Source organism: Pseudoliparis swirei, chromosome 19 (assembly GCF_029220125.1).
Source record: "Pseudoliparis swirei isolate HS2019 ecotype Mariana Trench chromosome 19, NWPU_hadal_v1, whole genome shotgun sequence".
NCBI lineage: Eukaryota > Metazoa > Chordata > Actinopteri > Perciformes > Liparidae > Pseudoliparis > Pseudoliparis swirei.
This window is the reverse complement of record NC_079406.1, coordinates 1032001-1059930: the sequence shown is the minus strand read 5'-3', so window position 1 is coordinate 1059930 and position 27930 is coordinate 1032001. Positions and strand designations below refer to the sequence as shown.

Genomic DNA, 27930 nt, shown 5'->3' with positions numbered 1-27930 from the left:
ATATACCTAACTCATCCAAGCATACACAATATGTTAAAGAATATCAAGGGATTATGTGTTTCTTATTTGCAGTATAACATATATTTAAGCAATAAATTTCAGATTACAAAATGTGATCATGATCCAAGGTGACCAATGTTTTTGTTCTTGTTTTTCTGTGTTCATGTGTTTTTTTTGTCTCGTATAAATGCCCCTTAAAGAGTCCATCTCTAATTATTCTAAATATAATAGGATTAATGCTCATTAACTAATCAAATCCATACATTTTAGCATATGCAATGTGTGAGGTTCAGTTGGTGATAGTCATTGGCGTTTAAAGTTTAACAATAATGGATGATTAAAATGTACAACAGGTGCCACTTTACTCCGTGTAGGTGATTTCCCTAAAAGAGTTCACATGAACTAGTAAAGCTAGTTGCCAGTTAAGTTGGCCTACCATGTCATATCTTGACGTTCGTTCTACAGCCTCGTGATATTGGTAAACCTAACATGACGTTGCGTTCTCACGTTTGACAAGCTGGAACTTGGACCAATCGAAAACCGAGTTTTTTCCTGCTCGACCAATAGGATGCTCGGGATTTCTCACAGAGGCGGTCGTTCTGAGAAACAGTGCGTATCGGGTTAGGTTGTTAGAAAGTTAATGGCTGGGGGAAAGAGATCCTCCTCAACCCTCGCTTCGGGAGAGTTTCTGGATTCCCTGAAGTAAAATCACGTAAATATCCTCAAAGAAAGAGCCTGGACGGACGTTTACGTCAACAACTAGCTCGTGGACACGAGTATCGTGAACATAAGTATGCAGGATGCAGTAGCCGGGACGGCAATGCTGACGGACGGCTTCGAGGACGAGATTGACTCGGTGACTCCTCGCTCCCCAGCGGCAGGGATGGGGGTAGGAGCGGCGCCAGGAGGAGTCGGACTAGGGGGCATTGGGATTGGTGTAGGTGGAAAGAAAATACGTTTGTACGGCGAACCAGGTGGGCCTGGAGCAGAAAGACTGGATTTCAAACTGGCGGCCGCGGCCGTCCTCTCCTCGGGTCCCGGATCCGGCAGCGACGAAGACGAGGTTTCAGAGGTAGCTACGCTAAGCTAGTTAGCTAAGCCCAACCGGAGTGCTGGGTAACATTCCTCTCGTAGCGCAAGCTGGATGATAGCTAGCGTTAGCTCGCAGTTGGCAACCACCCCCTCTCAGGCCGCTGAAACTCCGTAAAATAAGACAGCGCTTCAATCCAACAGCACCTCCCGCCAGTTCAGTTGCTTCCGCGGTGTTTGATGTCGGTAACGGCTGGTGGGACGCGAGCCGTTGTTCACGCCGAACGGGTGAAATGTTTTATTTATGCCGCGCAGGCTGCGGCCGCGGCCTAGTCCGGCGGCGGCGGCGGCGGCGGCCTCGCTCGGCTGCTGTCGCCTCGCAGACACCAGTCCGCGGCTCCGCCGACAGCCTTCCAGCCGCGGCAGATGGAAGACGCCCGGACAGCCGGGGGACGTTCGCGGCACAGCTAAACTATCTGCCATTTCCTAGTGGTGGTGCAATTACGTCACTTTGCCAAATCATGTAAATTAACTACGATCGTGCCTCGACTAAGTTTCGAAACGTAGAGATAATACGCGGAGCTCCTCGTAATTTAACGGACACGCTGTTGACAAATAAACCCGTTTTGTTTGCCTTCCATCCTCCGCCTCTTCGGGCGGGTGGCCGCTGTGTCAACTGGAATTGCGTTGTCACAATTGCGAGCAGCCAGAGTTCATGTTCGAGGAGTCCAACTTCCCATGTGCTGGCTGCCTCTCACACACACACACACACACACACACACACACACACACACACACACACACACGGGGACAGGTGTGCGGGCCTCTCCTCGGCTGAACATACTGCACACATGTTTATATTAGTGTGGGTGAGACATGTGTTGTACAACACGTGTGTCGCTATAGCACACATCTAATGTCACCGTACACCTCTTTTTCTTGACTATGTGAGAACAACCTGCTTACGGGTTTATTATTACAGAATCAAAAGGTAATCATCTTTACCGAAAGTCGTGTCTAATGTCATTTCTTACGATATTGACACCTCTCAGCACGACTATTGTCATGTAATCGTGTTTACGCTCCTCGTGTAGCTGCAGCACACTCAGGAGACCAACACGACTGCTGAGGTTTAGATAGCACAGATGTGCACACGCGTGTCAACCGTCTCAGGTTAATAACATGTTCATGGGAACGTCATATTGTTGTTTTCGAGGTGGTGCCGTTTCTACTGTTGGAGTTAAGGGTGTGGAGCGAGATTTGATACTGCAGTGCAATGCACATTACCTGTTGAGCTGTGTGGCTCTTACACTTTACACATACCTGGCCAAAGGGCTACCTGTCTATGACGCCAAGGTCAGCTGATGGCATGTCCATGTAGCCTGGCCATGCCTGAGCATCAGCTGTGTAGTAGGAGTAGAAGAACATATCAAGTTTGACAATCACATCTCGGGCCGTTTGCTCAAATCAAATTACAAAGCCGTGTTCTTAGTGGTGTTCCTCACCGTGTCCTTAGTGGTGTTCCTCACTGTGTCCTTAGTGGTGTTCCTCACTGTGTCCTTAGTGGTGTTCCTCACCGTGTTCTTAGTGGTGTTCCTCACCGTGTTCTTAGTGGTGTTCCTCACCGTGTCCTTAGTGGTGTTCCTCTGGTGTTCCTCACCGTGTTCTTAGTGGTGTTCCTCACCGTGTCCTTAGTGGTGTTCCTCACTGTGTCCTTAGTGGTGTTCCTCACTGTGTCCTTAGTGGTGTTCCTCACCGTGTTCTTAGTGGTGTTCCTCACCGTGTCCTTAGTGGTGTTCCTCTGGTGTTCCTCACCGTGTTCTTAGTGGTGTTCCTCACCGTGTCCTTAGTGGTGTTCCTCACTGTGTCCTTAGTGGTGTTCCTCACTGTGTCCTTAGTGGTGTTCCTCACCGTGTTCTTAGTGGTGTTCCTCACTGTGTTCTTAGTGGTGTTCCTCACTGTGTCCTTAGTGGTGTTCCTCACCGTGTTCTTAGTGGTGTTCCTCACTGTGTTCTTAGTGGTGTTCCTCACCGTGTTCTTAGTGGTGTTCCTCATCGTGTTCTTAGTGGTGTTCCTCACCGTGTTCTTAGTGGTGTTCCTCACTGTGTCCTTAGTGGTGTTCCTCACTGTGTCCTTAGTGGTGTTCCTCACTGTGTCCTTAGTGGTGTTCCTCACCGTGTTCTTAGTGGTGTTCCTCACTGTGTTCTTAGTGGTGTTCCTCACTGTGTTCTTAGTGGTGTTCCTCACTGTGTTCTTAGTGGTGTTCCACCGTGTTCTTAGTGGTGTTCCTCACTGTGTCCTTAGTGGTGTTCCTCACCGTGTTCTTAGTGGTGTTCCTCACTGTGTTCTTAGTGGTGTTCCTCTGGTGTTCCTCACCGTGTTCTTAGTGGTGTTCCTCACTGTGTCCTTAGTGGTGTTCCTCTGGTGTTCCTCACCGTGTTCTTAGTGGTGTTCCTCACTGTGTTCTTAGTGGTGTTCCTCACCGTGTTCTTAGTGGTGTTCCTCACTGTGTCCTTAGTGGTGTTCCTCACTGTGTCCTTAGTGGTGTTCCTCACCGTGTTCTTAGTGGTGTTCCTCACTGTGTTCTTAGTGGTGTTCCTCACTGTGTCCTTAGTGGTGTTCCTCACTGTGTCCTTAGTGGTGTTCCTCACCGTGTTCTTAGTGGTGTTCCTCACCGTGTCCTTAGTGGTGTTCCTCTGGTGTTCCTCACCGTGTTCTTAGTGGTGTTCCTCACTGTGTTCTTAGTGGTGTTCCTCACCGTGTTCTTAGTGGTGTTCCTCACTGTGTCCTTAGTGGTGTTCCTCACTGTGTCCTTAGTGGTGTTCCTCACCGTGTTCTTAGTGGTGTTCCTCACTGTGTTCTTAGTGGTGTTCCTCACTGTGTCCTTAGTGGTGTTCCTCACCGTGTTCTTAGTGGTGTTCCTCACTGTGTTCTTAGTGGTGTTCCTCACTGTGTCCTTAGTGGTGTTCCTCACCGTGTTCTTAGTGGTGTTCCTCACCGTGTTCTTAGTGGTGTTCCTCACTGTGTTCTTAGTGGTGTTCCTCACTGTGTTCTTAGTGGTGTTCCTCACTGTGTCCTTAGTGGTGTTCCTCACTGTGTTCTTAGTGGTGTTCCTCACTGTGTCCTTAGTGGTGTTCCTCACTGTGTCCTTAGTGGTGTTCCTCACTGTGTCCTTAGTGGTGTTCCTCACCGTGTTCTTAGTGGTGTTCCTCACTGTGTTCTTAGTGGTGTTCCTCGTGTTCTTAGTGGTGTTCCTCACTGTGTCCTTAGTGGTGTTCCTCACCGTGTTCTTAGTGGTGTTCCTCACTGTGTCCTTAGTGGTGTTCCTCACTGTGTCCTTAGTGGTGTTCCTCACCGTGTTCTTAGTGGTGTTCCTCACTGTGTTCTTAGTGGTGTTCCTCACTGTGTCCTTAGTGGTGTTCCTCACCGTGTTCTTAGTGGTGTTCCTCACTGTGTTCTTAGTGGTGTTCCTCACTGTGTTCTTAGTGGTGTTCCTCACTGTGTTCTTAGTGGTGTTCCTCACTGTGTCCTTAGTGGTGTTCCTCACTGTGTTCTTAGTGGTGTTCCTCACTGTGTCCTTAGTGGTGTTCCTCACTGTGTCCTTAGTGGTGTTCCTCACCGTGTTCTTAGTGGTGTTCCTCACTGTGTCCTTAGTGGTGTTCCTCACCGTGTTCTTAGTGGTGTTCCTCACTGTGTTCTTAGTGGTGTTCCTCACCGTGTTCTTAGTGGTGTTCCTCACTGTGTTCTTAGTGGTGTTCCTCACTGTGTCCTTAGTGGTGTTCCTCACCGTGTTCTTAGTGGTGTTCCTCGCCGTGTCGTTGGTGGTGTTCCTCACCGTGTCGTTGGTGGTGTTCCTCACCGTGTTCCTCGTCGTGAGTGTTTGTTGTGGTGTTTCTCTCCAGTGGAGAACTCGCTGCTCCGGGCAGCAGTTAAAATCTGAGCCCCAGGATTAAGCAGATGCCATTCTAGGCCTTTCCAGCTCTCTGGATACCAACACTGTGGGAACTGTAGTTCATTAATCGTGGAGACTGATGTCCATTGTTGATCCTGAAGGCCCCGGTGGAACTACATCCCCCATGCGTTGTTGTGCTCTGCGTTCCTCTCATCGAGTTCCTCCACATCGTGCATGCTGACTAACGTGCTCTGGGCCCTGAACGCCGCTGCAGCTTCTGGATGGACAACAGCTTCTGTCAAACTGTTGCGTGATGTGTAGGACTTAATGTTGCTGTTTTAAAACCTCACCTTGTAGGTGGTTAGCCGTGATGTCCGTCATCTCGGTATACCTGGCTACTCCGAAGATTAAATTATTAACCAAACAAAAAGACATTCCAATGCATAGGCGCTGTAGTGCCGTCAGTGAGTCAGCGTCACTCAGAGCTCGGTCTCATGCCTCGGGTTGGTGGATCGCATAGTTTCATGTGGGAACGCGTACATGGAGTTAGATGTGTCTATTGTTGAGATTATTTCCACCTGTCTATCAAAATATATCTAATATAACTACCTGAGGTGCAACTGAAGAGTTCCTCGTGTCCCGCCCCTAAAATGTTAAACACAGGAAGTGAAATAGATATAAACAAGTCTGCTGAAGCATTTATTGCTGTGTTTGGTTCCATTGATATTTTATTTTCTGATGTGTGTGTATATAACTTTGTATATATATTTATTATGTGTGCGTTTGTTTTTATGTATGCGAGTAAAGCGGAAATTCCTTGGGTACAAATATCTAAATTTGGACTTTAGTAACATTTACAATGGCGACACTTGGATGTAAATACAAAATAATAATAATTATAAGAAAAATGTGTTAATTATGTTGACTCGCTTGATTTTTGGAAGCAAACCATGTTGAATGCAGACGGTTCTAGATGCCAAAGCTCAGGTGAGGCCCGGGTACCTGGGCAGCCGAGGTTTAGTTCCTGGCCGAAACGCTTCCGGTGCTCTCTCTCTTTTCCCTGCACTCCTTTCTGATTCTCCCGGTTGAAAGAAACAGTAAATAAACAGGGGCGGCGTGCCTGGTCTTTTTATAGATGGTGTTTGTGGGGCAACTTCTCTAAAGAATAATGTAACTCATAAGGTACGTATAGAAAGCTGCAGGCGTGACTTATTTTAGTTGTAACATAATACATTTTACAATGTTTTCACTCTTTCTCATGAGTTATTGTACTTCACAAACTCTGGTTACGGTTTAGACTTCTCCTACAGTTGATGATAAGCTATACACACGGGGCTCATGGTGCCCTCCCTGTTCCAGGTGGAGTCATTCATCCTGGACCAGGAGGACTTGGACAACCCCATCATGAAGACGGCCTCGGAGCTGCTTCTGTCCAGCGCCACAGACGGAGTCGATCTGAGGACGGTGGATCCAGAGACGCAGGCCCGACTCGAAGCTCTACTGGAAGCTGCAGGTACGACGGCTTCGTCTTCACTTAACTCCGCTGAAGACTTGACACATGTTGATATGTAGTCGACCACGACCTCCTGATCTCTTATGCTCTGTTAATGTGTGCATTAACATGCAGTAACTTTGAGTCAGACCACACCGTTCTCCCTTTCCCCCCCGATCCATCTCACATCCCAACGTAGTCGCGTCGGCCTCGGGCCGAAATGACGAAGAGAACCTGCCGGTTCTACAGGTGTCGTGAGTTTGAAAGCGATTTGGGTAAATTAGTTTGATTAGAAGGTGTAATCTAGGTGGGAGTAGGTCCATGTGGATTAATCCATGGCAGCTGGGTGTCCCGGCCTCGTTGGGGTTTATAAACGTTACCGGGCAGATTAACGCTGGAACGCGCTTCAGCCTCCACGGCGTGCAGAGCCGGCGCTGAGCGGCTGATCTCTCTGCTCCCCTTTCTCCCCGACTCGGCGCAATTGTTCACAAGACGGGACAATTTACCTTATCTGTTCGCTTGAGATCTGTTCGGCTTATAACGCTAATTATACCGTTTTATTTGAGAGGTCTCCTTTTATTTCTATACGGCGTGAGCAGAGAGGTGAGGTGTGCAGGTTGTTTCAGCCTCCTTCAGGGGGCGAACAGTCACAGATTATTAGGGGGAAAATTTTTAAACTTGTGAAATAACATTTAACCGTTGTTCAAAAATAATAAATATACTTATTTAGGCTTACAGGATATGAGCAATTGTCATAAAAATGGCACTAATAAGACTATTAGGCAGATTTATTTGAAACCAAAAAACAACAGAAAAATAAATCAGACAATCATATTTAATGTTATTCTTACTTCTTTGTGTTTATTTATTATTACATTTTTTAAAAACTATTAACAATTATAACTTATTTCTTTGTTTTTGTATAATTCAAAAGTATATTTATTGATAATTTCTTTTGTATACCTACCAAGTACAGGCAACACAGACAGGGCACACACAACAAAGATCAAAAACAAAACGATATTAAATGATATGATTATGGGGCATTAATAATAATAATCATTTATTTTATATAGCGCTTCTCAAGGCACCCAAAGTCGCTTTACAGAGTACAGAGTCCAGTAGACACACACACACACAGTCATCCCGGTAAGCTACATCAGTAGCCACAGCTGCCCTGGGGCAGACTGACGGAAGCGTGGCAGCCAATCAGTGCCTACGGCCCCTCCGACCACCACCAACACTCATTCACATCCATACGAACCGGGGTGAGGCTGCGGAGCATGTCTTTATGATGGTGGGGGAAACCGGAGGACCCGGAGGAAACCCACGCAGGCACGAGGAGAACATACAAACTCCACACAGAAAGGACCTGGAACGACCGGGATTCGAACCCAGGGCCTTCTTGCTGTGAGGCGACAGTGCTACCCACTGGATAACCGTGCATTGTTTCCCTCCTGCTGACATCAGGGGCAACTTTATATTTCTTCGGGCGGTTCGGCCCTCTGTCCTGGTGCGTCCGACGCTGGCCTCCTGTATGAACGAAGGAGCCCAGTAAGACGTCACCGGGGAAGATGCCACGCACCTGGGGATGTTCATGGGTTGTAGACTAAAGGCTGAATATTTACCTTTTGATTTAGGTTATTGAAATTATTCCAATATATATTTTTTCACCCATATAATTCTTAGTGTGTCTAAAAACGGCTACAAAACTGATTGTTTATGTTTTCACTGTAAAGTCCTTCAAATTTAAGGTGAATTATTGCACTTTACGCTCCTGTCTCTTCCTCAGTCCATTGTGCTGGATTACAGACACGAAATAGACAAAACAGAGAAAACATATGAACATAGTTCTGCTGCTCGTTGACGGTGTGGAGCCTGTCGTTGTTCTGGGGAGTGAAGAGAGGCGACCTGCACACGTGACTGACACGCGTCACTGAGCAGAAAGGGCATGCAGGTCACAACATTATACAGGAAATCATTACAAGAAAGGAGTAAGTTTGCTATATTATTGTATAGAAGTTGTATTTTAACCCACCAAGCTGTGTTTCTCTCAATGGAATTTTTTTTTTTAGTTCAGGCACTGTGTCTATGAGTTATGGTACATACACAGTAAATATCTGAGTTCAGATCCGGCGGCAGCAGTTGGTCTTTATTAAAGTCCGTATTCTGATCGGGTTAAAAGCGTTGACAGCGACGCCCCTAATCATTTGAATTTGTTTAGCGTTATTCTGGACAGTTTATCCAGCCTGTTGTACGTGTTGTGAAGACCTGAATACATGTAAGACAAGTCATCATGGATTATTAATGAGCGCTACTGATACTGCCAAGCATACTAATGCGAATATCTCTTAATAAATATGATTAACATGTTTTAAGCAGTTAGGTGCACACAAAACAAAGGTAGAACCACACGATATGAACAATATAATACCGTGAACATGGACGTTGTGATTATTGAACTCGGCAGGAGCCTTCCTCAGAGCGCCGCTAATGCTTACAGTGGCCACTTTATTAGGTACAGCTGTATAAACTGACAGGTCTGTATGAACTGCATTAATCTGAGACGGGTTAAATGATTTTGTGGGTGCAGATAATTTAGAAACGCCTCAATATCAAGCAGTCCAGTTCAACACTAACTACGACATTAGTGCTAAAGTTCATCATTTAAATACCTCTGATGGTATTTAAAAAGAACACGGGTGTTATAAAAGCATGCTTTATTGAATAACCGTTGTATTGCATTAGATTGTACAGGTGTTCCCAATAAAGGGACCACTGGGTAAATATAGATATATTACAAACTTTAAAACGATGCTGCTGCTCTGCAAACTTCAACCAAGTTTGTTTTGCGATGTTTACTTCCAGATCCAGATGTTTGTTCACCAGGTGCACCGGTGGGAAATGGGCGTTCCCCTTCTGACAGAAGCAGCACTGTAGTTATTACAGTGTGTTTATTATGTTTATTGTGTTTATTATGTGTTCCCCTCATGAACCCAATGGTTGTATAATTGTGTGACAGAAATCGAGTCCAGAGCGACATCCAGAGCAGCTTCAGGCCGTCGGACTGGTTTTCCGTTAAATAACGATATTATAATGCACCGTGGACATTTGCATGATCATGCACCCTGTGGAGCGTTTGGGCTTTAGTCGTTCTGTCGATGTCGGGACGCACATGTCCACAGACTGAGAGGACGGGAGGCTGAGTTCATGTTTATTTAAATAAGACTTGCAGGATACAAATTTAAACAGACGTAAGGCTGAAAATAAAAATTGAAAAAAATAAAATATTATGAAAGTAAACAGAAAAATGATAGACATAATAACTAGTAATGTAAACTACACCACTTGATTTTTATTGAATTAAACCTTTTTTCAACCAAACAATCTCAATGGCGCTCAGAGAGCCTTCTGCAGAGGGAGAGTTCGTTAATACAGAATAACAACATTAAAGTATTAAGCAGTATAAACTTACTAAAGTAGACGTAATGCACAAAACAATCAACACACACATTCAGGCTCAGTTATGGTCCAGTAATAAATGAACCACTAATGATGACGTCATGTGGAAGACGGTAGTAAATGAACCGGAGAGATTAAATGTGAATTCTCATGCTGATAAATGCACATTTCATAGAAGGCTGGAAGGCAGCGTAAGACCTGCCGCTCTGTATTGTAGCGCCTACGGAGATATCTGAACCGGGTTGCTACTACATTTAGTTAAAAACACACTTTAGTTGTATGTATTTCTGCACTTGAGAGCATTATTGTATTATTATAATATTTTAAAGCGTTTTATTCACTTGCAGCAGAACACAAAGAGCTTTCAGAGTAATTCCTCTTCACCAGTAACTCGACTGACTGTAAGACACACGAGAAACTGCAATAATTCATGAGCCAAGACTCGCCAGCGCTGACGGTGCTTCATCTTACCCAGAATGCAAATCTGTCACCTGCGGGCGACCACCTGAACCCTGCGTGTGACATCGTGTGTTTCTGGAGGACTTCCTGAGTGGAGATGCTTGATCTGAAGGCTGTTGGGTGAATGTATTGAACGCCTCGTCAGACCAGAGCCAGGTTCATGTTGGAGGAGCAGAAAGACGTGGATTACTTTTGAGTTACTGCGGCATGCAAAGAGGTGTTTATCATTCATACAGCGAGCGGCGACGGGAACACTGTCAAATAAGGCACTGAATACTTTACCTGCCATTTCAAATGGTTCATTAGTACAATCTGCAAATGCATCTTGGTGAGGGTGAACAGATGCAGTCTGTTGACGCCTCCAGAGGAGAGGATGATGGGTGAGCACGCTGCGCAACACGTTCACACCGTGGTGTCGCCACAGGCGTGAACTACGGCCACCTCACGGGGTCCTTCCAAAGCATCCACACCTCCTGCTGCTGTGTTGATAATGTTACCCTGAAGGAAGGACTCCTTCCCTGGAGCCGCTCCTCTCACTCGGGGCTGGTGTGGGTGCTGGTTGGGGTGCAGTGGGTGCTGGTTGGGGTGCAGTGGGTGTAGTGGGTGCTGGTTGGGGTGCAGTGGGTGCTGGTTGGGGTGCAGTGGGTGCTGGTGTAGGTGCAGTGGGTGCTGGTTGGGGTGCAGTGGGTGCTGGTTGGGGTGCAGTGGGTGTCGTCGGCTCAGTGGCTGCTGGCCAGTGGCGCTTCAGTCTCGGCCTCTTTCAGAGCTCATTGTCCGCTTTGATCATTCAAGAAAGTTTGACCCAAAAAGAGGAAGTTATTTTAGGTTATCAAATGTAGAAACCGTTTCAGAAATGGACTAAATAATAATAATAATAATAATATTCATCAAAGGTCAAAAACAATCGCCCTCAACCGTTCCCTTTGTGTTCCTGCGAGGCGTTGCAACCCGATGTGGTTCAGGGAGCTCCTTCCAGAGACGAGCGCGATGCAGCAGAACATTAATGATCTACTTCCTCGACCTGCTGTTGCTCTCGGCCTTCCAGACTATTGCGAAACCCTCGTCTGAGAGCCGTGCTAAGTTTAGCGTCTCGGCCGGGTGGGGAAAACACACGAGCGCCACAAGGACCGGAGCCACGGAGCCGGCACTGCTTTCTCATGCTCGTTTGGCTCGTTTGGCTCTTCTTGCTTCCTTTTTTTACTTTTTTTATTACACACATGCCTTTAAAAACCACACACACACACACACACTTGAGTGGTTTCACTCCCCATAGCTGCATGTTGACGTGTCCTCGAGCAAGACGCTGAACCCCGGGCCCTTCTGCTCCTCAGCACACAGGTTACACACTGAGGACACATTTCATATATGTATGTAACTAAATGTAATGGGACAATAAAACCGTTTCATGAGTTGAGGAATATAGATCGGCCTCCTGAAAGATGTTTCCATGTCGGACATTGGCAGTTTGTATCCCTCCTGCTTGCTCTTCCCTCTCAACCCTCGCTGGCGTCTTCTCTTTCATGACGCGTCCGAACACGAACACGTTCCCTCCTCTGGCATCGAGTTGCTCTCCAGTGTTTTCCTCCACCGCTCCCGTTGCTCTCCGTTCCCCGACGGTCACTACAAGCAGACTTCTGTAACGGCCCGAGCCCTCGTCTATCTTACAGGACTAACATGACCTCGCTGTGTTCATTCAAGTGGTTCTGCCAGCAGATATTGTACCATTGAGTTAAAACATCATAGTTTTGGAAGTAAGACTGTAAGTCATATTAACACATGCTTGTGTGTGTGTTTTCTGTGTGTGAATTTTTTTTTTCTGTCTTTCTTTTCCCCTCTTTGTTTCTTTGTATGCTGCTACTAACCCTGGATTGGCTGGACTGGACTTGCTTCTTCCACTGGTCTGGTGTGGTTGTGCCCCCCTCCTGTGCCTTGCCCTGTGCACCTCTGCCCCTTTTGGTGTTCGGCAGGCATCGGTAAACTGTCAACTGCCGATGGTAAAGCTTTTGCAGACCCCGAAGTGCTACGGCGCCTGACGTCCTCCGTGAGTTGCGCCCTGGACGAAGCGGCGGCGGCCCTGACCCGAATGAGGGCGGAGAACACGCTAAACGCCGGCCAGGCCGACAAGTATGTACCTCTCCCATACGCCGGCTCGTCTTCATCAGGCACCGTTATGACGGAGGCCCTCTTGTCTACATGCAGAACACGACGCTCAGAGGTCTGGGGTCACAGGCACTCTGGTGTTTACATGAAAACTCACACTTTTATTTATCTAATGAATATAACATCTAGTCAAGACTTTGACGAGGCTATAAATAATGATTTTTATTGTAAATATTAATGTAATTAATATAATTTAAAAGATGGGTTAATTGAGTTTAAAGTTTCAACACATAGACAGATTCCTCATCTGTAGATATAAGTATGTAGATTACCTCCAGTAGGTACACTAACGTTCAAAAGTTTACCAGACAATTTGGTGTTTTCCATGAAAACTCACATTTTATTTATCAAATGAATATCAAATATATTCAAGACGTTGACGAGGTTATAAATAATTATGTTTATAGTAAATATTCATGTTGTTCTTCTTGAGGCTCAAAGGAAGGCCAGTTTTATAGCTTCTCTCAGCAGCATAACTGTTTTCAGCTGCGCTCACATAGAAAGGGTTTTCTACCCCTCCGCTAGTCTTCACAGGCGATAACACAACATACCATCGTAATTTCTGAATAACTTTATTTTCCAGTCTGTTAATTTAATTCCCCATCAACTGTAATTTTGTATTTTTACATTGGAATTTCAATGTAAAAAACACAAAAGTACAGTTGAAGGGGAATTAAATTAACAGGCTGGAAAAATAAAGCTAGAACACTGGAGATGGGCCTCTCTATACACCTCTGTAGAGACTTTAATGTTATCGACATTGTGTGTGTGTGCGCCTGTCACAGGGGCAGTAATTGTAGCAGTCTGGTTATTTTCAGTCGTAGTTTAGCGGAGGCGTGCTCGGACGGAGACGTCAACGCGGTGCGCAAACTGCTCGACGAGGGGCGGAGCGTCAACGAACACACGGAGGAGGGGGAGAGCCTGCTGTGCCTCGCCTGCTCGGCCGGCTATTATGAACTCGCACAGGTACGTGAGAGGCGGGTCGGAGGTGATTCGGCGTTAGGATTCACATCTTTGCCGTGATCGCGGTATCGCTCGGCCAGCTCGTCTCTTGATATCGTCGTGTCATCCTCAGGTTTTGTTGGCCATGCACGCCAATGTGGAGGACCGGGGCATCAAGGGAGACATAACGCCGCTCATGGCCGCTGCCAGCGGCGGCTACGTCGACATCGTCAAACTGCTCCTGGTCCACGGGGCGGACGTCAACGCACAGTCCTCCACAGGTAGAACCTCTCCATGGCGCCACTTCCTGTCGCTCTGTGGGCGTGGCGTTGACCTCGTCTCCGTTTCCCAGGCAACACGGCGTTGACGTACGCGTGTGCCGGCGGCTTCGTGGACGTGGTGAAGGTGCTGCTGAAAGAGGGCGCGAACATCGAGGACCACAACGAGAACGGACACACGCCCCTCATGGAGGCGGCGAGCGCCGGCCACGTGGAGGTGGCCAGGGTCCTCTTGGAGTACGGCGCCGGCATCAACACGCACTCCAACGAGTTCAAGGAGAGCGCCCTCACGCTCGCCTGCTACAAAGGTCGGAGGTCAAATACGAGTCGGTTCTGTTACTTGGGTTGTTTTGGTTCTGTGCCGCCGAGCTGCTCTTGACCAACGCTCCGTGATGAAAGCTTTAGAGCAGGGGGTCAAACTCATGGTCACCGTGGGCCACATCACGGCCGCCTCTTAAAGGGCCGGTAACTGTATAAACTACTCAAACATGTTGTTAAATAACTCTCTTTGCATTTGATTATTGTTTATTTTAATACAAATATTGTACATAAGAACATTTCTCTAATGTTATAGCATAAATCCATTTAATTCTAAACCTTCAAAATAAAAGCGCAGGATAATTTTTTTTAGAAAAGGTGATCGTGTGTCTTTCAAGCAGTCAGGGGCCACAGAAAAGATGTGGCGGGCCTTGTGTTTGACACCTGTGCTTTAGATGAGTTCTGGTTGCTCCCCTGCAGGTCACTTGGATATGGTGCGCTTCCTGTTGGAGGCCGGTGCAGACCAGGAACACAAAACGGATGAGATGCACACGGCACTGATGGAGGCGTGCATGGTGAGCATCTGACCCAAACCGCTCCCCACGTACTTCCCTCATTTGTTTTATATTTACCTTTTTGTTGTTATGCATTCATGTTAGTCAAATGTAGATTTAAAACAATATTTTTGTGTTTTTTTTACTCTCTTTTTGTTCAAATTTATTCACCATCATCATTAAAATTGTCATATTTTTAAAATCAAATTGAATATCAGATTACAGATCTGTTCAAAATCCGCTCAGCAGCAGAACCTTCGGGGTCCACTCGGGAGCTTTGAGAGTCCACAGTCGCGTACTGGTGCACTAAGAGACTTATTATTATAAACATGGACATTAGAGTCTGAATGCACATGTCCGTGGTCATGAATTGGGAGTCTGATGGTGTTTTTCCATGTAGTCTAGTCCACTCAATGGACGAGGATCTGCTTTTTTGTTTAAATAGAAGGAAGCATGTTAGTGGGACTATTCATCACGTTTCTGTGTTCTCTGATGCTCATTCACGATGTGTGAATGCAGCAATCTGGTAAGAAAAGCATGGAAACGAGATATCGGTTCATTAATTCCTGTTTTAAAACTCGAGGTTCTCGTGCAGCGTGACGGCGTATTAGATGAAAAGTGATCCACACATTCATTCAGGTGCTTATCTCTACATTCTCTGTGTGTCTCGCTGTCCCAGGACGGCCATGTGGAGGTGGCACGGCTGCTGTTGGACAGCGGCGCGCAGGTCAACATGCCGGCCGACTCCTTCGAGTCGCCCCTCACCCTCGCCGCCTGCGGGGGACACGTGGAGCTCGCTGCCTTGCTCATAGAGAGGGGAGCCAACTTGGAAGAGGTGTGTAAAGAGACACCGACACAAGACCGTCAACGACAGCGACGGGAGCAGGGTCTGTCGATGTGAACTCTGCTCCTCAGCATTTACAGGAGAGATCTTCAACCTTTAAACAATCCGCTCCGACTGGGACACACGCTTCTGCATACATTGGAATTTAGATTGAAATGTGAATTCAATTTGGCATTTAAATTCCATTCGTAAAACCAAGTCGACGGGGTAACTTTACAGTTGGAGGAAGGAAGAACATAAAAATGATTTATCCATGTTTCATTGCTGTTATTTCAATCCTGAAACGCTCGGCTGGCAGCGAGGCAGCAGACGTAAACACGAGATGCCAAATTACATCCAGGAAATGAAATGTTCCATGCTCAGAGTGCACAGAAGACTTCAGACAGCATGCTCGCCGTGCAGTGAGTCACTCGTGTTCTCTGTGTGTTCTTATCGGTGGACGCCTCTCTGTTGTCCAGGTTAATGATGAAGGCTACACGCCTTTGATGGAGGCAGCCAGAGAAGGCCATGAGGAGATGGTGGCACTGCTGCTGGCTCAAGGTGAGCACGCCCTGCTTCCACATCTAAATCACATGTTGCAGTACACACTGGTTTGGATTTGTTTGGCCCTCTCTTTGTGTTTTGATGTTTCTTGATAAACATCCAGCTTTTTATGTATTAAAGCGTGCATCCCTAAGCGCTAACCGTCCTCGTCCTGTGGCCCAGGTGCAAACATCAACGCCCAGACCGAGGAGACCCAGGAGACGGCTCTGACTCTGGCGTGCTGCGGAGGCTTCTTGGAAGTGGCAGACTTTCTCATTAAGGCGGGGGCCGACATCGAGTTGGGCTGCTCCACGCCTCTAATGGAGGCTGCGCAGGAAGGCCATCTGGAGCTGGTCAAATACCTTCTGGCAGCAGGTGAGCGAGAGGAAACATCGAGGAGAACAAAGAGTACGCGCGGCTGTGTTTTTTTTTTTTTAAACCCGCTAACGCCTCGATTTTGTCCTTCAGGGGCAAACGTTCACGCCACCACGGCCACGGGCGACACGGCGCTGACGTACGCGTGTGAGAACGGACACACGGATGTGGCGGATGTGCTGCTGCAGGCCGGAGCCAACCTGGTACGCCAAGCTCTTCAATCCTGTCTTCTGATTGGCTGCTAGCCCGCTGCATAGACACATATGTTTCAAGGCACTTAAAAATATGCAACTCCACATGTACACTACTCACTGAGAGGAGCACCTTGTGGTGTTACACATTTAACTGACAGGAATTGTTACTTCAAATTCCATTAAGATGCATTATTATTCACATCTGGCCTGGAAGGCTCCAACGTCGACGATGTCGAGGACATTTGGGTATCGCGTGTTCAGGAGGCCTTTCTCTCACGCTCCACTCGGGGTGAGGTTTGAATGCAGGACGTCTGCTTCCAATAGTTTAATATTAGTAATTCATAGTTTTACTTCAATAGTTGGGGCCCCAAATCACTGAATCCGCTCCTGATGATCACACCTGGGTCGGGGTTACTCCGGATAGAAACATATATATTTTTTTAATGCCAATATGAATATCAAGGTTCACGGTTATTTATTTGCCGTCTGTGCCGAGACCAACGGTCCGGACACATTGGAATGGTTCTGCAGGGCTCTCCGAGTCAACAGAGGAACACTCTATAATAATAATAAGAACGAATATAAAAACACACGGTACATAAGGTGGTCAAATAATATACAGCATTAAGTACAGTTTTTTAAAACAGGTTATCAACAAAACAAAGGAGAGTGCAGAGGTTAATAAATAGATAAATAGGCGAGTGCAGAGTGCTGCTCCTAGCTTGTCAAAAGAAAGAGGGGAAAGGGGAGTTTTATGGGGATATTGCACATTGTGAGAGGTGGAGGAAGGTCATGTGGGGAGATATCTTCGTGAACACTGTCTTTTGTGTGAAGCCAGGCTTGTAGCTCGTAGACTTGAACATCTTCTCCTTTCTGTCCCCAGGAACACGAGTCTGAGGGGGGCCGGACGCCGTTGATGAAAGCAGCGAGGGCGGGACATCTCTGCACCGTCCAGTTCCTGATCAGCAAAGGTGCGTTAGCGACTTCCTGTCCGGATTTGACAAGGAGGTTTTATTGATTTTTAACAATTTGACTAGAAGATGCTTTCTAGGAAGTAAAGAGTTTTGTTGGGTGATAACACTCGTAATAGATGAAAGATTACTAATTGTTATTGTTTTGTTGAATTTATACATTTTACATACGCCCACGAATCCCACTGGAGGAACTCTGTTCTTCATCCCTCGTTCATTTGGGTCGCCTAAGGATTTGTCTTCTATTAATCAGACTGCCGTTTCATCCGGAGTGAGGCGTTAACCCTTCTTCTCGTCTTCCAGGTGCTAATGTGAACAGAGCCACGGCCAACAACGACCACACCGTGGTGTCTCTGGCCTGCGCCGGGGGACACCTGGCGGTGGTGGAGCTGCTGCTGGCTCACGGGGCCGACCCCACGCACCGACTCAAAGTAAAGCACGCGCCTCGGACATAGAGCTGACTCGTTGGTGTGTGTGTGTGCGCGTCCACGTGTGAAACCACGCATGTTTCCTCTGTAGGATGGTTCAACCATGTTGATAGAAGCTGCTAAGGGCGGCCACACCAACGTGGTGTCCTACCTGTTGGACTACCCAAACAACATCCTGTCGGTCCCAGCGCCGGACCTCTCCCAGCTCACGCCCCCCTCGCAAGATGCCTCTCAGGTAAATACAGCAATCCGTGTGTCTGGGGAAGATCTCTGTTCTTGGAAAAGAGAGCGAGCTCAACACTAACATGTCCTCTGGGGCAACAGGTTCCACGTGTCCCATTCCAAGCTCTCGCCATGGTAGTGCCTCCTCAGGAGCCCGACCGAGCCCCATCGAGCATCGTCACGCCCCCACTCGTCTCCAGTAAAGGTTCGTTGAAGACTTGGCTGCCATCTCTCCTCAGTGTTGAGGCTTTTTATCGCTGACCCGATGTATTCCTCCATCCAGGCGTTTCCAAACAGAGACAAGCCGCCCTGCAGTCCGGGGCCCCCAGCTCGGGGGGCCGGGGCCCTGAAGCGGAGCCTCTGCCGCCCTTCCACTTGTGCCAGCCTCTCGAGTGCATCGTGGAGGAGACGGAGGGAAAGCTGAACGAGCTGGGCCAGAGAATCAGCGCCATCGAGAAGGCCCAGCTTCAGTCACTGGAGCTCATTCAGGGGGAGCCGCTCACCAAAGACAAGATCGAGGAGCTGAAGAAGAGCCGGGAGGAGCAGGTATGATCCGTTCCGCTTGACCCGAGATGGACTTTCCCCTCGCCTCGAATGTACACGTGGATGTTAATTATCCTGAAGCTAGTCAAACATGGACGGTGCTGTTCCCCACTTAGGTGCAGAAGAAGAAGAAAATCTTGAAGGAGCTGCAGAAGGTGGAGCGCCAGCTGCAGCTGAAAACACAGCAACAGTTCACCAAAGAGTACATGGAGGCGAAGGGATTAAAGGAGGAGCAGGAGGCCGGGCAGAGCCAGGGCCCGGGTCCGGGTCCGGGCCCCGGCAGTACAACGTCTGTGCCGGGAGCGCTTCCCACCATAACCGGCGCCCAGGTCCACGCCGGCTCCGACACGGACGAGGAGGCCAACAAGGACGGCGAGCAGGAGGAGCAGCCCGGAGACGAAGGGGACGAGGTGGACTTCTCCCCACGCCACGACATCGCCGCCCATTTCTTTATCTCTGTTTATTGACCCGGGAAACTTCTGATGCTTTTTTTTCCAGGAAGAGGATGACGACGATGACGACGATGACGATGACGAAGAGGAAGGCTCGGAGGACGAGGCCGACGGAGAAGATGGCGATTACCCCAGGCTTCCTCAGGTGGGCACCATCCTCTACCGGGACGGGCCTCAGCCGCCTCAGCAGCCGCCTCTGCCGCCCTCGCCTCAGGCCCAGCCCCCTCCGCCGCCCCTTCAGACCGCCTTCGTCCCCATCCAACAACTGCCAGACTACAACCCTGCCGACTACCCAGGGAGCACCAGCCCCGAGCTGCAGATGCTGGGCCAGGAGCAGCAGCAGCTGTCTGGGTTGGGCCCAGGAATGATGCCTCAGCAAGCCCCAGATGGGCTCATGGTCGCCACGCCTGCACAGACGCTCACAGACACGCTGGATGACATCATGGCGGGTAAGTGCCGTCAGGTCTGCGGTCGCCATGAGATCGACTCCGTGGAAAGGTCGAGGGCGTCAACGTGTTTCCTCTCGCAGCGGTGAGCAGCCGGGTGCCCATGCTGAACCCTTCCACCTCGCCCACGCCGCTGTCCCAGCCTCCCACACAGATGCCCTCAAACATCTCCTCGCCTTCTTCGGTCCTGCCCCTCTACCCCTCTGTTGACATCGACGCACACGTAAGACGCCGTGGCGGTTTAGACGTGACGAAGACCGTAACGTCGATGCGACCTCCTCCCCGCTGAGAGATGTTCTTCTCTCCCTCAGACGGAGAGCAACCACGACACGGCGCTGACGCTGGCGTGTGCAGGAGGCCACGAGGAGCTGGTGTCCGTCCTCATCGCGCGGGGAGCCAACATTGAGCACCGGGACAAAAAAGGTATGAAAGTGTTCAAATGAAACACGAGAGCAATGGCGTCATGAACAAGAGGGCGGTGCGAATTAGATTGTAGTTCATGATTCACATTCCCTCTCCACAGGGTTCACGCCTCTGATCCTGGCTGCCACCGCCGGCCACGTCGGCGTGGTGGAGGTGCTCCTGGACAAAGGCGGGGACATCGAGGCTCAGTCAGAGAGAACCAAAGACACGCCCCTCTCGCTGGCGTGCTCCGGAGGACGCCAAGAGGTAGGCCCGTCGTCTCCGAGTCTCCAGAAGCGGCGGCTGCGTCGATGTTTAGCGTTCCCCGGCTCTAACTCTCGGCGCTTTGTCGGTCAGGTGGTGGAGCTGCTGCTGCTTCGGGGCGCCAACAAAGAACACCGCAACGTGTCCGACTACACGCCGCTCAGCCTGGCCGCGTCCGGCGGTTACGTCAACATCATCAAGATCCTCCTCAACGCCGGAGCCGAGATCAACTCCAGGTGAGCGGCCAGAACCCGGAGAACCCGGAGAACCTGGGTCTGAATGTGACGACATTGATTCATTTACTGGAGGGATGATGCAACACTAGAGACAGTGCCAATGTAATATTCCTCGATGCATGTTGTGCTCCTCAACGCACATTTAAGTGACATTTCGTGTTTCATGGTGTGTCTCTGCTCCCGCCCCAGGACCGGCAGTAAGCTGGGCATCTCCCCTCTGATGCTGGCGGCCATGAACGGCCACGTGCCGGCGGTGAAGCTGCTGCTCGACATGGGCTCGGACATCAACGCCCAGATCGAGACCAACCGGAACACGGCGCTCACCCTCGCCTGCTTCCAGGGCCGGGCGGAGGTCGTCAGCCTGCTGCTGGACCGCAAAGCCAACGTGGAGCATCGGGCAAAGGTGAGGAGACCGAGACGTGTGGGTGCTGCCGGCCCACAATGCAGCTGGATATCCAGCTGAGTAACTCTCTCTCTCTCTCTCTCTCTCTCTCTCTCTCTCCACCCAGACGGGTCTCACCCCTCTGATGGAGGCCGCCTCAGGAGGCTACGCAGAGGTGGGCCGAGTGCTTCTGGACAAAGGGGCCGATGTCAATGCTCCCCCCGTCCCCTCATCCAGAGACACCGCCCTCACCATCGCTGCCGACAAGGGCCACTACAAGTTCTGTGAGCTGCTCATCAACAGGTGAGTGTTAGGGTCCGCACGGTCATGGAAAACCTGGAACGGTCATGGCATTTTTAAAATGGCCTGGAAAAGTCATGGAAAAAGCTTAAATCGCAAAAGTTTTGGAAAAGTCATGGAAATGTGTTATATTCACACGTTCATTTACGCCGAGTTTGAAATAACGAATATGTTTTAGAAAGAAAGACGCTCAAAATATAAACCTCTATGTAAGACGCTCTCATACTGGCGCCGCACTTATTATTTTTCCGCGTTGCAAGTGAACGCACCTTAACTGTAAAGTTCGCTGGTCATTTGCTTAATTTAATGTATGCTTTGGAATTCGCATTTATTAAATACTTAAATGTTCTCACTTTTTCATGTATAAACCAAGATCTCAGTTTGGTCATGGACATTTGGTTTGAAGTCCTGGAAGTCCACTGGTCAACATGTCAGAACCCTGTAGTGGACAGAACCAGGTTCTAGTCGTTCACTCGGCTCCAGATGGCTGGTTCCTATGCAACGTGTTTAACATCCTGGATTCACACCTTCACTCTACTCCTTCAAGCCAAACCTCTTCCTGTCTCCTAGGGGCGCCCACATCGACGTGCGGAACAAGAAGGGGAACACCCCCCTCTGGCTCGCGGCCAACGGCGGGCACTTTGACGTGGTCCAGCTCCTGGTGCACGCCAGCGCGGATGTGGATGCAGCCGACAACCGCAAGATCACCCCCCTCATGGCCGCTTTCCGCAAGGTGCCGAGTTCACCAGAACCGTGTGTGTGGGGGGGGTTGTGTGGTTGTGTGTGTGAGTGCGTGTGTGTGTGCGCTTTGCCTCGGCTCTGGTTACTAACTGTACTTCACGTTCCAGGGTCATGTGAAGGTTGTGCAGTATCTCGTGAAGGAGGTCAACCAATTCCCATCAGATATCGAGTGCATGAGATACATCGCCACCATCGCCGACAAGGTACGTGGACGTTCCTCCTCGCCTCTTGGAACGCACGGCGCCGACGGAGAGGAGAGTGAAGCTGCAACTCCAGCTGTTGGTTTCCTGTTGCAGGAGCTGTTGAAGAAGTGCCACCAGTGCATGGAGACCATCGTCAAAGCCAAAGACCAGCAGGCGGCCGAGGCCAACAAGAACGCCAGCATCCTCCTCAAGGAGCTGGACTTGGAGAAGGTAACGTCCGCCCCCCGGAGGAGGAGCTGGAAGCATCCGTGCGGGAGGTGAGGTTGTCGTGGGCCGACTCGTGTGTTGTGTGCCGCAGTCTCGAGAGGAGAGCAAGAAGCAGGCCCTGGCTGCGAAGCGGGAGAAGCGCAAGGAGAAACGCAAGAAGAAGAAGGAGGAGCAGAAGAGGAAGCAGGAGGAGGAGGATGGGCAGAAAACCCAGGAGGACTTCTCTGAGATGCTGGAGCCGAAGGAGGATTCAGCTGACGGTAACGTCTCACTTCAGACTTTAGAAACTTTAGTTCTATGGGTCAAGAATGAGAGGTTGGTGACCGTTGTGTGTCCCCTCTCAGAAGAAGAGGTTCCCATCGAGCCTCCCAGTGCAACCACCACCACCACCATCGGTATCTCCGCGACCTCCACCACCTTCCCGACCGCTTTTGGGAAGAAGCGCGCCAGCGTCGCCACGACCCCGAGCACCAACCGCAAGAACAAAAAGAACAAGACGAAGGACTCGCCCAACGAACCGATCGTACTACAGGACCCGCAGGTGAGCACGGAGGCCTTTTACCCAGCATGCCCTCTTCCTTAAGGTACCCTTTGCTCACGCTGCCGTCCTCCGGCAGGTTGCACTCGCACAGCACAAGGCAGACAAGAACAAGATCCACGGGGAGCCGCGGGGCGGAGGGGGGGGCAACAGCGACTCCGACCCCTTGGACAGCACCGACTGCGCCAGCGAGAGCAGCAGCAGCGGGGGCAAGAGTCAGGAGCTCAACTACCTGCCCGACCTCACCTCCTCCGCCTCCTCCTCGTCTTCGTCCTCGTCCTCCTCGTCCTCGGTGCCCTCCTCCTCGGCGGCGGCGGCGGCGGCCCAGGGCCTCCTGCACGGCCGAGAGAAGAGACACTGTCCTCAGCCGCCGGCCGACTGCAAGGTGGACAGCAAGGTCACCGTCTCCATCTCAAAAGCAATGCAGAAGTGAGTCCCTGTGGAGCGGAGCTCATCTGTCATTTAGAGCGTGTGTGTGAATAGATGTCGAACATGCTGTATTCATGCGTGAACTACATGCAGTACCAGTGTCAACCAACAGGACGAATAACTGATCATCCCTTGATTATTTTGTCCCAGAGCTCTGGACACGAGCGACTGCACTTCCCACTCCTTGCCCTCTCCGTTCAAGACCATGGCTCTTCCCCTCACCTCGCCCAACAGCAAGCTCAGCCTCACGAGCCCCAAGAGGGGCCAGAAGAGGGAAGAGGGCTGGAAGGAGGTGGTCAGGAGGTCAGTTGGTTTGATCCGTTTTAATGTGCACCCATGTAGAAGATATCGATTGGTTGTTAGCATTATGCATGTAACTTGTTTGGTTGGAGGACACGAGTGTCGTGCTTTGCCTGAAGTCGTCCTGACTCGGCGGTGACGTCCCTCTCCTCAGATCCAAGAAGCTCTCGGTGCCGGCCTCCGTGGTGTCTCGGATCATGGGCCGAGGAGGCTGCAACATCACCGCCATCCAGGACGTGACGGGAGCTCACATCGACGTCGACAAACAGAAGGACAAGAACGGCGAGCGGATGATCACCATCAGGTAGACACGGCGCCCTCTGCTGGAGCGCACGGGGCGCTGCAGCTGCATGAAAGCATGTCTGCCCTCCTGGATGATGCAACAGTCCAGCGTTAATGTTCTATCCTCTTACACTGATTGTAGAGCACAGAGTTTAAACACCAGTCGGTTAACTGCAGTGAAACCTCCTCAGACTGAGGACCTGAAACCACTGATGCGAAGACTTGACACAAAGGGAACGTGTTCTGAAAGAAGTGTTGTTGTTGCAGAGGCGGCACGGAGTCCACGCGGTACGCCGTCCAGCTGATCAACGCTCTGATCCAGGACCCGGCCAAGGAGCTGGAGGACCTGATCCCACGGAATCACATCCGAGCCCCCGGCTCCAAAGCCACCTCGGCCTCCTTCTCCAGCGGCGCCGCCGGGTCGGCCGCCGGGCCCAAGGCCCTGAGCTCGCTGGTCACCTCGGCGGGCGTCTCGTTCCAGCCGTCTCTGTCCTCGCCGTCCTCTCAGGCCGGGGGGAAGCTGGGCAAGGGGCCGCCGCCCGGCGTGAGGCAGCCGTTCCCCGTGTCGCTGCCTCTGGCCTACGCCCACCCTCAGCTGGCGCTGCTGGCGGCTCAGACCATGCACCAGATCCGACACCCGCGTCTCCCCATGGCTCAGTTCGGGGGCACCTTCTCTCCCGCCGCCAGCACCTGGGGGCCCTTCCCCGTGCGCCCCGTGAGCCCCGGCAGCGCCAACGGCTCCCCGAAGCACAACGGGGGAACCGGCGGAGGCCCGGCGCGACCCAACTCCAGCCACGGCGAGCACGGCGGCTCGGCGGGCCCCGGGGCCTTCGTCGCCAACGCCAACAGCGCCGCCGCCTGCGCCCCTCACACGGCGGCGGGCGCGGGCTCGCCTCACACCCCGAACCCCACCCCCTACAACCCCCAGCCGAGCGTCCCCAACCCTTCCTCCGTCAAGAAACAGCTCTTCCCCCCCGACAAGTGCGGCGGCGGCGCCGCCCCCGCGTGCGTCTCTGCCGCGCCTTCTAGCGGCGGCGCGGTGCGAGGCTCCCATCACAGTTCCACCGCGGCGACCGCTAACGCCCCTCAGCAGCTGGGCGGGTCCGTCTCGCTGCCCCACCTGCAGCCGCCTAAAGCCGAGCCCGGCGCCCCTCTTGGGAAAGACAAGCCGTCTCTCTCTGCGGAGAACCAGGCGGCGTCTGAGAGCTTCTCCGCCCCCGCCGTGGCGTTGCCTCCCAAGCCGGAGCCCCGGCAGCAGCTCCCCGCCGCCCCGTCCTCCTCGGAGGCCGCGGCGCCGCTCCTCAACCCGCAGCCCGGCGCCCACCACCCCTCGGCGCCGCCTCCTCTCCACTCGCACAGCGTCGCTCACCCCAACAACGCCGTGCCCCACTTCTCAGCCCCTGCAGCCAGAGCGCCTCATCGCATGCAGCCCACCGGGCCGTACTACTCCCTCCCTGAGCAGCAGCAGCATCAGACGCAGCACCATCAACAGCAGCAGCACCATCAGCATCAACAACAACAACAGCAGCAGCAGCAGCAGTCTGTGTTCGTGCCCTTCATTGCTCAGCAAGAACCCCTGAAACAGACCCAGAACCAGACGTCCCAGCAGAGTAATCTGCCTCCCCAGAACCAGAACCACGCGCCCGGCTCCCTGCAGGTGTCTGCCGGCATGGGGCTGATGAACGGCTCCCAGATGCAACACGTGGCCAACGCCGGCAAGCAGATCCCGCCCAACTTCGGCCCCGCGGGCCTCTTCAACTTCAGCAGCATCTTCGATAACAACAGCCAGGTGAGTCGCCTGGTCTACCTGGACCTGTTCTGGTGTCCGTGGCGCCGAGCCCAGTGACTGCATCGGGGTCGCCTCTCTGCAGGTTGGAAACAACCAGGTGTGGGGCGCGTGCCACCTGCCGGCCCGGTCGCCGCCGGAGCAGTCGTACTCGGCCCCGCCCGCCTACATGAGCATGGGCCAGATGGAGAGCATGATGCCGCCGCCCCCTCAGGACGGCTCCAAAGCGCCCGGCTACCGCTCCGCCTCCCAGAGGATGGTCAACAGCCCCATCGGTACGCCGCCCGCCGGTTGGTTAGATGTTGGTTTAACTGGTTCCAAGCGGTTCCTGATGATCTGTCTGTCCTGGCGTGCACAGCGCTGACCAGCTACGCCACCAGCCCCGTGTATCTGCACGGCCACACGCCGGGCGGCACGCCCTCCTTCAGCCGGCAGCACTTCTCCCCTCACCCATGGAGCGCCTCCACGTCAGGTACCAGACTCTCTTTTTGTAAGAACTGTTCAGCCTTTAATCTTCTGGTTTTTTAACCGTTGTATTTTCTTCTGCACCAGGTGAATCTCCGGTCCCGCCTCCATCTACGGTTTCATCCTCCGCCCTCTCCACCTCGGCGGTGGCCCCGCCCCCCCAGCCGAAGCCGGGCAGCTCCTCGCAGCAGGACCGGAAGGTTCCGCCTCCCATCGGCACGGAGCGGCTGGCCAGGATCCGGCAGACCGGCTCCGTCAACCCGCCGCTGCTCACCACCAGCTACACGGCGTCGGTGGGACAAGGAGGCATCTGGTCGTTCGGGGTCGGCAGCGCGTCGGGTGAGAGGAGCTTCGGTTCTGCCGCCGTGAGACTTTGCATCGGTCTGAGCACTAACCGTCCCTCTCGCTGCAGAGGCCATGTCCGGCTGGTCCCAGCCGCTGATGAGCAGCCACATGATGCACCCGCAGCTGCAGGCCGAGCAGTCGGCCTTCTCCCAGCACCAGCCCATGGAGCAGGACGACACCGGCATCGCAAACCCTGCTAACAACTACCAGCAGCAGCAGCAGCAGCAGCAGCACCTGCCCAACAGCTACATGGACTTCCCCAAGGTAACAGAGCCAGTTAGTTCTCTCTGTTCTCGCTCTGTCCATGGTCAACCCCGAGGACACGCCTCATTCCGTTGTTGTTGGTTCAGGGGATGCCCATGTCCATGTACGGAGGCACCATGCTGCCCCCTCACCCCCCCATGGCCGAGGGCCCGGGGGGTCCGATGTACAACGGTCTGCACGCCGGTGACCCCGCGTGGAGCCCCATCATCAAAGTGGTCCCCAACAACGCAGATAACTCTGACCCGCAGCAGCAGGTATGAGGCCCGCGGCGCTGCCTGGCGCTCGGCGTTCAACACGCCGCCAGTCAGACGTCACTAACGTGAGCCTCTCATTGGTCCTCTCTCCTCTCAGGTGTGGCCCGGTACCTGGGCGCCTCACGTGGGCAACGTGCACCTGAACCACGTCAACTAGAGCGCGCGTTCCACGGCAATCAAAGCGCGCAGCAGCATGACCCGACGCACACATGAACTACCAACTGACGAACACGACCGAACGAGACGCGACACGTTAACCTTAGAGACCCGAGAGAGCCGACGGCGGGGAGGCGGAGGTCCTCGCGACGCCGCTCTTCGACGCGCCCGTCTCAAAACACACAGAGTGAATAGGCGAGGGCTGGTAGCAGCCGTCCCCACGATGCAAACAAACAAGCGCGACCGCCTGTCCAACAGGATCCATTCTCTGCGTAGTTTAGCGATTTTGACTTAAACCCACATACACCGTTCTTGGGCTGCAGGGGGCTCAACATGAAGTAGCTATTTAAACTTGGCCCAGAACTAGATGATGATTACCGAAAGAGAAAGAGAAATCAGAACCTTTTAGAGTGGTAAATACATGTATAATTGTTTACATACTAAAAAGGGTTAAAATGAGAGTAAATTTCATGTCGTATAGTGGCTCTACTTTATGTAGCCTGTATTAATGTGAAATATTTACCTTAATATTCAATAAAAAGATTGAAAAGTATCTGTGTGCTGTTTTATGAATCACTCTTTACTCTGTAAACTCTTCTGACATCAATTAGTACACAGTTCATCTTGTGATTTACATTTTATATTATTGCATCTTCCTTTACGGTTCTTCACATGTGCAGAGATCCTCTGGTTTAAATTTGGTTTTAATCAATAATCGGATTTCTATTTGACAATTTTTCATTGTGATATGTTTGTTTAATATTTGTTGGTGAGCGTTGAGCTCACTGATCCAGGTCATGTGTCAGGATGCATTAGTTGGACTCTGACCTTGGATCTCAGGGACATTCAATAC

General features: G+C 51.3%; 1 protein-coding gene across 3 annotated transcripts; it reads left to right on the top strand.

The window, feature by feature from the left end:
• The first annotated feature begins 69 nt into the window (after nt 1–69).
• On the top strand, nt 70–27630 carry ankhd1 (ankyrin repeat and KH domain containing 1). 3 transcript variants are annotated; one of them, XM_056439955.1, is made up of 39 exons: nt 70–1072; nt 6281–6434; nt 12302–12458; nt 13298–13460; nt 13570–13717; nt 13789–14022; nt 14453–14547; nt 15206–15361; nt 15829–15910; nt 16076–16267; nt 16361–16470; nt 17345–17432; nt 17736–17863; nt 17952–18095; nt 18185–18287; nt 18366–18628; nt 18742–19035; nt 19124–19526; nt 19607–19746; nt 19835–19946; nt 20047–20192; nt 20283–20425; nt 20615–20828; nt 20935–21110; nt 21678–21840; nt 21956–22051; nt 22145–22261; nt 22350–22518; nt 22603–22799; nt 22876–23225; nt 23376–23528; nt 23680–23829; nt 24075–25596; nt 25679–25868; nt 25952–26065; nt 26146–26397; nt 26471–26667; nt 26754–26921; nt 27019–27630. In XM_056439955.1, exons 1-39 carry the CDS (start codon nt 794–796, stop codon nt 27076–27078), a joined length of 8022 nt encoding a protein of 2673 aa, XP_056295930.1. In that variant the 5' UTR covers nt 70–793; the 3' UTR covers nt 27079–27630. The 3 variants fall into 3 exon arrangements, with proteins under 3 accessions (XP_056295930.1, XP_056295932.1, XP_056295931.1); XM_056439957.1 differs by having other exon boundaries at nt 71–1072; nt 12335–12458; nt 13313–13460; XM_056439956.1 differs by having other exon boundaries at nt 71–1072; nt 13313–13460.
• Nucleotides 27631–27930: the final 300 nt, after the last annotated feature.